This window comes from Struthio camelus, chromosome 16 (genome assembly GCF_040807025.1).
Source record: "Struthio camelus isolate bStrCam1 chromosome 16, bStrCam1.hap1, whole genome shotgun sequence".
NCBI lineage: Eukaryota > Metazoa > Chordata > Aves > Struthioniformes > Struthionidae > Struthio > Struthio camelus.
Genome location: NC_090957.1, coordinates 451402 through 462379, shown reverse-complemented (window position 1 = coordinate 462379; position 10978 = coordinate 451402). Strand labels below are relative to the sequence as shown.

The 10978-nt window shown below is 52.9% G+C and overlaps 1 protein-coding gene across 3 annotated transcripts; it reads right to left on the bottom strand.

Annotated features, from left to right (window-relative positions):
- Positions 1-95: 95 nt before the first annotated feature.
- Positions 96-10655, bottom strand: C16H19orf47 (chromosome 16 C19orf47 homolog). Of its 3 annotated transcripts, XM_068910285.1 has the most exons (10): positions 9807-10655; positions 8522-8596; positions 7734-7821; positions 6961-7075; positions 6482-6563; positions 6041-6175; positions 5480-5626; positions 4815-4885; positions 3098-3514; positions 96-2509 (listed from the first exon to the last, which is right to left on the bottom strand). In XM_068910285.1, exons 2-10 carry the CDS (start codon positions 8538-8540, stop codon positions 2492-2494), a joined length of 1092 nt encoding a protein of 363 aa, XP_068766386.1. In that variant the 5' UTR covers positions 8541-8596; positions 9807-10655; the 3' UTR covers positions 96-2491. The 3 variants fall into 3 exon arrangements, with proteins under 3 accessions (XP_068766386.1, XP_068766384.1, XP_068766385.1); XM_068910283.1 differs by having other exon boundaries at positions 427-3514; positions 9807-10654; XM_068910284.1 differs by lacking the exon at positions 9807-10655 and adding an exon at positions 8708-9252 and having other exon boundaries at positions 427-3514.
- Positions 10656-10978: the final 323 nt, after the last annotated feature.

Here is a 10978-nt window from a genome sequence, read left to right as displayed (position 1 = left end):
GCGCGGCATAAAGAGGGACGAGTCCTGGCTTAAGAGACACCAAGGGGATTCCTGGACGAAGAGGCGTTAAAGCAGCAGGAGGGATGAGCCAAGAGGCGCGTTTTTATCTTTTATTGCAAAAGCACTCTGCGGCCATGTGCCATGAGAACAGTACGCAAACCTCTGCCACCTCCCCGCCGCCAGCTACAAAATTCAGCTTGTGTGCAAATTTCATTCTCTCTCTCAAAGAAAAAAAATTCTTCAGTGTAGCAATCTCAAGAACTAAAGAACACTCACCCCCCCTTCCCTCCAGAAACAAAGAAAACCTTCAAAAATATATCACACCAAGCTTCCTACTTTGTCATTTGAGGGAAGGTCATCCTTTCACAGGATCCCTTTCCCATCATCCCACCCACTGAGGAACAGCCAATGAAAAGCTAGACAAAATCATTTTTCTTAGGTTTTTCTTCCTCTAACCAACACACATTCAAGCACTTGTGAATTAACAAATATTAAAACCTAGGAACCGTGTTAAGTACCTTTAACAATGATGTTTTACAAAGGAGGTTGACACACTTCAAACAAAAATGTCCCAACAGGCAGTCATATGAAGCTGGGTTATAAAAATCAAAAAGCTAAAGGTGATGCAATAAACCCACAGCAAACAAAAACAAACAAGAACTAGCAACCTACTTAAGAGGCTTACACCCAAAGACGTTAAACCTCATTTTTTGTCTTAATAAATACATTGATAAAATAAGAAAGCCGGGAACATAACCAGTGTTTTGTTTTTTTTTTCTACAGTAAAAAGTGAGACCTTAAACCGCACAGTTACAGCCCGGACTCAAACAGCCTTGGCAGAGCCAACTGCCCCCAGGATCTGCCCACAACGCAGCCACCCTCATCTTTATGACCGAGAAGCCCGGCAAAGGTGACTGAGAACTGCTCGTGCTGGGCCCCCTTCTGCAGAAAGGCTTTTTTACCTGAGCATCTCAAAGAGAGATCGAAAAAGGAGGAAAAAAAAAGGCATATCCCGAGCCCATAGGCTGCAGGAGGCCAGTTTTCAAGCCTGGTGCTTAACAGCACTTAAAAGTCACAGAACAGGAGTGCGCTGAAGACGCAGACCTTAGCTGAGACCTCCACGCCGTGCGATCATCAGCTCAGTGGTCCTTTAGTTCTTGTTTTTATTTTCCCTGTGTCGGCGGAGGAAAGTCCCTTTAGCAAAGAGGACACCAACAGCCGAGCGCACCGACTCTGCGGCTCTCGAGGGCACCCTCCGTGCACAGCACTCCCCGTGCTGCCCGTCCCGTCCCCCTTGCGCGATGACACTCACAGACTAGGGAAAACAAGCCTTCTGGAGAGGGGGGGAAAAGAAGGAGCATTCAGAACAGGAGCAGAAGAAGATCTGGCTAAATGCAAAAAAGTCAACGCCAGCACAGCCGGACCCGCGCGGCCCCCTCGGAGCCCGTGGCCGGTGCTCTGCCTGGAGGCTGGCCCTGCGGAGGTCGAGCAGGCGTGCACAGCACACATGATGTGCGTGCGTATCATTACGCCACAGAGGACCTCAACCTATTCTCTTAGTGATGGTTTGCAGTGCAAGCAGAGAGGTTTACAGCCCAAACACGACAGCTCTGAGGCTTTCCTTAATGTCACAGACACGTTGTTAGGGACCTGGTGAGCGCTCCTGCCATGTCCCTGCCAGCACACTCACTTCTTTGCACACCCCTCAAGCAACAGCAACAGCTGATTTTGAGATACAGAAGCCCATCCTTCACTCATTTTATATTCACACCGCAGTGTGAATATACCACTGGCACGGTACCCCAGTTTAGTACTTCTAGATTCACCGCTGCTCAATTCCCTTCTCAAGAGGGAAATTATGCCTTTTGCTGTAAGAAACTCCACTTTTCTCAGACCTGGCCCCTGCAGGACACAATAGATCCCGCTGCTCTCAGTAGAAAGCTAATGTTGGACAGCATTGCGTTATTTTAAACAGTTAGAGAAAAGGTTCACGGAAGACCACACAAAATGCTCCTTTCCTCTTCCATCCACCAAACAGTATTTCTGGAATTGACCATAAACCCAGGCAGCCAGGATATGCAGTTTTTCGTACATGTCTGGTAGACCTGGGAACTGCCCAGACAAAGGCGAGGATCAGTGTCGCTGCAGCTGTGTTTCCATACAACAAGCTTGGGGGAAACAATTTTGGTAACAGTTGTAAATCCAAGGATGGTGATTTTAGGTTTCCAAGTGGGAAGAGGCAGGTGACATCAAGCCAGTGCACGTGCTAGAAACGTGAGCACCGAAGTATGGGTAGCAGCAGTGAAGAAACCTAACGTGTCTCTTAGATTAAGACAGCTCTTGAATTTTGAACAAACAAGTGCCTGAGCAGTTTTCTGAAGCCTTTCAGTTTTGGTTTTAGAGGCTGCTCTGAAACCCTCAAAATCAAGAGTCCCAGCATCAGGCCCCAACTCCGTAATATCTCTTTACGGAGTCCTCCAGGTCCTACTTCCTAGATACAGGAAAGAACCTGCAGAGGAAAAAAACAAAAAACAGAAAGATAGAAAAAAAAACGCTTTCAGTGAACCGGTGAGGGTATGAGACCAACAGCCCTGGAGTTCGCAACCGTCTGCTTATCCAAGAGCCCAAGCTGCCATGCTGAGCCCTGACTTGGCCTCGCACCCACTGCTGGCACAGAGGATCAAAGAGAACCGTTAGCCTGATGGGGAGGGGTTGGTTCTGGCAGAGAACATCTGGCAGACACGAGAACCCCAGCTCATTGCACAGCCAAATTCGCAGGAAGGGTCTTTTCTTCCTTTGCATTTAATGGTAAGGGATTAGCCAGGATCAGAACAAAACTGGGACAAGAAGCCCTGACCTCTGCTACAAAGGAGAACAACGGGGTAACAGTGGACATCCATCAGGAGGGCACGGGATGTGCGTAGAGTGGTAACAACATGTGAAAAAACACAGAGTGGTTGAAGCACTAGCCACTGGAGAGAGGAGCCTGCAATACCCTGTCCACGTGTCAGTCTGCCTTCTTTCCCAGTCTTTTAAAGACGCTAACAGTCCCTGTATTGTCCATCTGAGCGCTAGGGGTTTCGCTGGTGCTGCTTACCTTCGCGCTCCCCCAAGTCCTCTTTATAGTGACCCTGAACTCAGGCTCCGTTTTACTCTTCGTGCTGGTGATGCTGCTGTCCTGGGCCTCAGCTGGCAAAGAGGCCTTGCCCAGTCTCTGGATGACACTGACTTTGGATGCTGCCGGCTCCAGCTTGCGTTCTTTTGCTGCTAGGCGGATACTGGTGGCACTCCTGTTGCCAAGCCGCCGGATGGCAGTGGCAGCTGGTTTGGCCTCTGAGCTGGTGGCTTTTGCTTTGATGGTCACTCCTGGCTTGGCACTTTCCTTGTGCGTGGGCTTGGAGAGTTTCTTCAGGACACCAGCATACTGCAGGACAGAGCAGTCATCGTCACTCTCCGCTGCTTTGTCCCCATCCACCTCCAGTGTGTCACCCAGTCGGCTGAACACCCCTGTGGGCTGGGAAGCAACAAAGGGATAGTCAGTGTCGCAGGGGAACAGAGCAAATAGAAGGGTGGGAGCAGAGGACTGGGGTTTGCCAAGGGAGTGGACAGACATGAGAGCAGGACACAAACACCCTAGGTCCTTCTCCCAGCTTTGTCATTTTTGGGATGTTTGAATTATCTTCCACTTCCCTTTGCTCCCCACTTCCCCTGCTGTAAAAAGGGAATAAGGAACCTAACCTCACCTGCAAAGTGCTTTGAGATCTACTGAGGAAAACTGCTGGCTGAGCAACAGGGATTACTCCTGTATCACAAACATCTGTGGCCTTTAAAATAACATTTCCTCACACTTTTGTTTAGGGGCTGACTCTGCAAGCTGTATCAAAGCACACCCCAAAACTTCCTCGCTGAGCTTTTTGCCTCCAGAAAAGGGAACAAAAGATCATATCCCATATTAAAGGGATCAGAACAGAAACACAGACAGGGAAATGATTTGCTGAAGTTGCTCAGAGGTCAGGAGCCACCAATGGAACTCAAGCTTCCTCCATCCCAGACCAGTGCTTTCCCATACCACCTCCCCATCATTTTCAGTTTTCTCTAGCTTTGAGATGAATTTCCTGCCTGTGAAAAGTACTAGATTCTCCGTCCCCAAGACTCCATTCCTCTTCCTTCCAACAGGCAGAACAAAGGCAACCCCAGGGCGATCTTCCTGAACACCTATACCTAGCACCACTCTCTGCCCCACCAGACCAGCCCTTTTAATTCAACAGTCAGTTCAATGCCCTCTGGTCCAATCAGTGAACAAACGACAATAATTATATCCATCAATTCAGCAATTTGAACATCGGCAACTACAACTCAGGTCCAGTCTATTTAGCGAGGACACTATACTGGCAGTCTGATTTTCTGCATGCGAGCCTGAGGCACGGAGGTTTTTTGCTGGGCTCACAAGGCCACTGAGTCTGGCTGACAAGGACAGAGATGTCCTCCAGCCTTTCAGCAGCGAGTATGAGACTGCACACCCTGAACAAGTCTAAGGAAGGGGGACCCTCATGTTGGGAACTCACAACAGTGGGATGAGGAGCTCGGCAAAGATAGCGCAGCCATGGAGAATGACAGCGCAGCCCTTATCCAGCACTCAGGACCCCAAACGTGGCACAAAGACAGCTGTGACATGAAGCTTCGTGCTGTGTCGTGAGGCTGAGTGATGTCTCCCTTCGACCCTAGCGAGGTTAGCAGCACAACAGCACGTGTTCCATCCAAACCATTGGCACCAGCCGAGTCACAGCTGAAGGGAGAAAGGGCACTTCGCTCACCTTGCCTCCCGTAGTCGTGTCGGCTCTTGTCTCCGCTCCCAGACGATCAAACACAGATGTCCTCTGGACACCTATCGTTTTCAAGAAAGCAAGCATGTCTTTGAGACTTCCCTAGAAAAGGAGGCTAGAGAAAGTTGTACAAAAGGTATGCAGGGCAACATGGCCAATGCCAGGGACTTGCAGGACCAGACTGAAAAGGCATAATCAGGGCACCCAGCAAAACTGAATAACGGCCACTGTAACGTTGAATAAAAGCCTCCAAAGAAGGGCAAATGCTGTTCCTCCCACCCACACCTCGAGACACCCCTGGCTATCTGTCCTTGCCTCCTCTTCTTAGATAAGTCTTAAATAGAGATGACTGCAACTTTTATTGGTCATAGTGACTTAATATATGTTCAAAATAATATCACTTCTACTCAACAACTATCTGGGTTCAAAAATCCCAATGCAATTGAGCTTCAGCACCTAGTTTGTAACGCTAGGCTAGGTCACGGAGTTAGAGAGCAGGTGAGACGAGGGAAGTATGGCTCATCCTTTCTTTACTAGTGACATTCAGAACTGTGAGTTTCTGGAATTGCCTTCCAAGAGAGACAAGAAGATAAGAAACATCCACTGGGCAAGTGGTTTTGGAAGAGCTCAGTGCACTACAAACACATTGCTGGTACCTTTGGCTGCTTGCTGCTCCAGGATTTTCTTAGTCCTAGGAGTGGTGCCCTTTGGCATGTTGATGATGTACTTCCCCTCCATTTCTGCTGTGACTCGGCGACGCTTCACTGGGACCGTTGGACTCTCATCCGCTGTGTCACACAAACCTCAAAAGCCAAAGACAGAGAGAGCTGACAACAACTACTATAAGCTTCGAGGTGGCAATTCTCTTCACTCCAAGAATTACACGCGAGAAGAGCTTTACACTGCCGAGGGGGCAGCACTAGGGTGCTACCTTGGGCTTGAGAAAACTCTGCTACTGACTGTTCTGATGCCAACAGATACCCTGCAGCACTGGGGCTCTTCAGACTCCCCCCCTCACCTCAAACTACTTATGAGCGCAAATGAGACAACAGGAATCAGATCACCAAAACGCAGCTAGATCTGAGGTGAAAGGCAGCAGCTCTTAAATGCTTATGGCAGAATTTCAATTCAGAATAAAAAGGAAAAAGCAAGAGCTGCCCCATGCAGCACAGCAAATGTTTCCCATCATTTCTGCTGGCAAACATTCCCATCCATACCTGCTTTTGTATTTTTTGCAGCAAGTTTGTTGGATACAGTGACAGAGATTTTGGATGTGCTGGTATCAGGCCTTCGGACAGGGGTAGCAGGTGGTGACTCTCTGCTCAAGCTGTTAGCAATCATACGGGTAGCAGCTGAAGGGCAAGGACAGTGAGTTGAGGAAGATCAGAACGTACTGCGTACCAAGCCCATAGATATATTAACAGCAGGGCTCTTGTTCTTCCTACCAGCATCTTTAACCTACAGTGGCTATGGTCAGTGTAACAAGGAGAGAGCCTCCATCTGTCAGGTAAATAAAGGAAGCAGCTCTTCCCTGAGCAATGCTCTGATCCCATGGAAGGCAGCCATCAATTATACTGAGCCACGTGTAAAAGAATTCATCAGGCAACGGAGTTCACTCCCCAAAAATCCTCCGCGACCTCTGGCCATCCCGCACTCACCGCTGCTGGCGTTCCGGCGCAGTTCAGCCTGCATGTTCGGCGGGCTGGGGCATATCGATTCAGTAGCTGCCTTGCACATCTCCTACAGAAAACAACAGATTTCTTCTTACGTAGGAGAAAGCAAGGATTCTCGCTGCTGCAGGCAGCGTGCAGGCAAAACTCTAAGGGAAGGTGAGTTGGGCAGGCTCAGTTAAGAGCCTCTACCAATGTCCATGCTTTACTGTGGCTGCTGATGAGGATGGTTCTCCACTGCAGTGCACCACAAGACTATGATGCCATCTCCACACTTAAAGTAAGCATCCTGCCATCAGTCTGCCCACCAAAAAGGACATTTTTCGCTTATTTTTTGGCCCAAAAGCAATCTGTTCTCTCTAGCGCACTCCAGAGCTACATCCCCTTCTCCTCCCAGGAAGGGAGTGGCATTACCCAAACAAATACAACTGATTCACTGGCCAGTGCTGCCTGAAAGAGCACCGTACCTGTCTGTAAACTACTTTGGCGTGTTTGAGGATAGCAATGATGTCCCCCACTATCGTGATGCCCAGCTCGTTCATGATCTCCTTATTCAGGTCCATCAGCATGTTCTTCTGGATTCTGCAGAGAAGAAATAACGTAGCAAGTGGCTCAGCAACAGGGCACAATTCCCTGCACATACTCTAATTCTCTACATTATAGCAGCTCAAACTAATTAAGCCTCGAGCAAGCTGTAGGATAATATCCCCAGCCTGGGATAGAACGCAGTAGCTGTTACAGAAAGAAACAGTGCTGCTGACGAAAAAGAAACTTGGACCAGATTCATAATTAACCTAACTAATTAAGCAGACTGGAAAGAGGCCAGGATGCTTAGGTTAACTCTCTCCCTCCCCTCGTGATGGGATCCTCAATAGCCAAAACGCCCAGGAATTTGAGTGCTGGAACTCATGAGCTAGAAGTACTGCATGTCACCTTGCAGTCTGATCAGTGAATGCTGCCAAGGGACTGGCGAGGGCATCTGACAGCTTCTCTGTCACCGAAAAGAGGCTGTCACCTAAACGGGGCTGCAGGATCAGAACCTGGATCCCTACGGACCAATTTAAATTAGTGCAGCAACAGGCAGAGAGAGCCTCTGTGCTGGCAGGCTCGTCTCCCCCACCACAGAGGAACCTCCTGCTCCGCAGAGGGACATGCGGCGCCTCAGTTCACTCTGGTGAGAACATCCCGTTATTTGCTATTCCCGAAGCAATGAGAAAGGGTTGCCTGTTCACGATCTCACCTGTTATCTACAAACATAACAGCATAGTTGACCGCAGGCCCTGGAGGAATCCCAGCTTCCTTGAAAAACTGAATCCATTCTGATGTAGCTGAAAAATGCAACAGACAGAGAAAAAAAAAATCAGAGGATGTCAACAGCAGCCTGCCACAAAGGCCTCTAAACAGGCACAGGTTTGGCACGGGCTGGCAGCCCTGGACAGACCCTTCCTGCCCACAGGTACAGACAGGCAGGGCTTCATTCTCAGCCTCCTCAAACATAGGCAGTAGAAAAACCTAGGCCAGCGCAGCACTGGATTTCTAGCTGGTGAGGCCAGGCTGCAGCACTAGCAGCGTGTGAGAGCAGAAGGAAATTCAAAAGTCAAAGCACAAACTGTTTACGACCCAGCCGTTTTCAGGAGACCCACAGCAGAGCCTGAGCACGTGCAGGTCCTGGGATGCGGTCACAGCTTTATTTGTAGATTTCCCTGGCTTTGGGAGTTTCAGTTATGCTCTTCATATCTCTCTGGTATCCTTTTTTTGTGGTTTGGCACACACACTCCCAGAAGCTCATTCCAAACATTGGCAGCTGTTGTCACATATCTACAAGGCTGATTAACCTGATCACTCGGCCAGCAAAAGCAAAATCGCTGCTATGATCACGGGGGAAAAAAGATCATCTTACGGATAAAAATCTGCTCTTTGAGTGTCTTTACACCATAGTCACCATTTACTAGGACTTCCACTCACATGTAAAAGGGGTGGGACAGCACCACATTCACAGAGATTAAAACATCCCCCCTTCAGACTTACCCATAGTAACTGACACCATTATAGAAAATCCAGGAAGACCCACACAAGGGTCTAGGTTTCACTTCCGAAAAAAGCCTGCAATGAAGTAACACGTTATAAAGGCAACTGCACTTTAGGAGTGACGTCAGCGAAATGCCAGTCCTGGGCTTCATGCAACAAGAATAGCTCATCGGAAAGTCTCAGGACCTTGTGGCACAACCCCTCTGATGCGGCAACGGACAGCTGTCGGTCACCACTCTCCTACACCCCTCCGCATTCGATCACTGCATTCACGGAGGGCTACGGCTCCTCCAAAGAGAAACAACGGCAGCCTCATGGAGACCCCGATTCGTGACAGCCCGCTGCAGCTCCTGTCTCACAGCATAGTCCTCATCGCTGACTCGCCCAGATTTCAGCCCTGTCCTCACACTCTCCCCAGAATCACAGTCCAGTGCAAGCATCTCCCCGGCTGCGTGTGCCTGTGCACCCGTGGGACGGACCGGAGGGGATGAGGTGCCTGCAGCAGGCAGCCGGGCCGTGGTAAGGCCAGGCAGTGCCGGGACGTTTATCCGGCGGACCAGAGGGTGCCTGCCTGGAGGAAAGGGACGAGCAGCAGCTCTGGGAGCCCTCCCTCATCTGGAGGCCACAGGACTAAGAGCTGGGAATGACGCGCAGCAGCTCGGCTCCGCTCACAGCTCCTTGGACCCCATGGGCTCCCTCGGAGGCCCCAGCGCTCCACGCTGCCCCAGAGAGCTGCTCTCACCCCCAGCCCCTTCCCTGCCCCATCTCCACGCTGGCCCTGAACCCGCCAGCACAGTGCAGCCCAGCCCAGCCGCCCCTTCCCTGCCCCACATCCCTCCCCTTCCCCACATCCCTCCCCTGCCCCACAACCCTCCCTTTCCCCTCCCCTGCCCCTCCACCCTCCACTGCCCCACAGCCCTCCCCTTCCTTTCCCCTGCCCCACAACCCTCCTCATCTCTGCTGCTCCCTTCTCCTGCTCCGTACCCCTCCCTTCCTCACATCATCTCCCTTCTCCTGCCCCACAGCCCTCCCCTATCTCTGCTACCCGCTCCTCCTGCCCCACAACCCTCCCCTATCTCTGCTACCCGCTCCTCCTGCCCCACAACCCTCCCCTCCCCGTACCACCCGCTCCTCCTGCCCCACAGCCCTCCCCATCTCTGCTACCCGCTCCTCCTGCCCCACACCGCTCCCCTCCCCGTACCACCCGCTCCTCCTGCCCCACACCGCTCTCCTCCCCGTACCACCCGCTCCTCCTGCCCCACACCGCTCCCCCCACCCCCGTCACCTCTCGGCTCCCGCCGCGCCCCATCGCCGCGCCTCCAGCCCCGGGGCAGGCCCCCACCGGAAGGACTAGCCACCGAGTACCGGAAGTGACCTCGCCGCCCAGCCCAGCCCGCCGCCAGCCTCGCGCCGGCGCGGGGGCCCTTCTAGGCGACCATGGGGAGGGGAGAGTGGAACGGGAGGGGAGAACCATAGAGCTCTGGCGGACCGAGCGCGCCCCCGCTGGCGGCTCCGGATACAGCCGCCCCCCCCGGACGCCGGGGCCCTCGGGGCGGGGGGGAGGTGGCACCCCCGGACGCCGGGGTCCTGGGCCAGGAGCTGGGCAGGGCGTGAGCCCCGCTCCGAAACAGGGCCGAAACGCGGCCACAGCCTGAAACAGGGCCCGAAACGTGTCCCTCGTCCTAAACACGGCCCAAAATGGGGCCCGAAACGTGTCCCTCGTCCTAAACATGACCCGAAATAGGGCTCGAAACATGTCTCTGGTCCAAAACACGGCCCAAAACATGTCCCTGGTCCTAAACACAGCCCAAAATAGGGCCTGAAACATGTCTCTCGTCCTAAACATGGCCTGAAACACAGTCTGAAACGTGTTCCTGGTCCAAAACTCGGCCCAAAACATGTCCCTGATCCTAAACACAGCCCAAAATAGGGCTCAAAACATGTCCCTGGTCCTAAACACGGCCCAAAACGTGTCCCGATCCTAAACTCTGCCTGAAACACGGCCCTAGGAGGTCCCTAATCCTGGCCCTGACCCTAAACGGGACCCTAAACAGGGTCCCGAACATAATCCTGACCCTAAACAGGGCCCGGCGCTAACCACGGCCCAGACCCTCGGCGGGAAGGGGGCAGCCGAGCACGGTCGCCCCGGCCCCGGGGCAAGCCCCGACCCCAGCCCTAACCGGGGCGCCGACCCTCACCCCCGATCTGGCCCTCACCCAGCCCCGGTGCCTACGGGGCCGGATGTCACCCCCCCCCGGCCCGGCCTGGGGGGCAGCGGGAGGACCCGCCTGTCCCCGCGTCCCCCCGACCGCGTCCCCGCGGCCGGACCCTGGCGCGGCCGGCCGGTGCCGGAAACCAGGCTCCACCTCTGGGAGGAGAAGCCACCGCCGCTGCCGCCACCGCCGCCGCCGCCGCCGCCGAGCCTCCTCCCTGGTTCCCCCCGCCGCGGACAGCCAC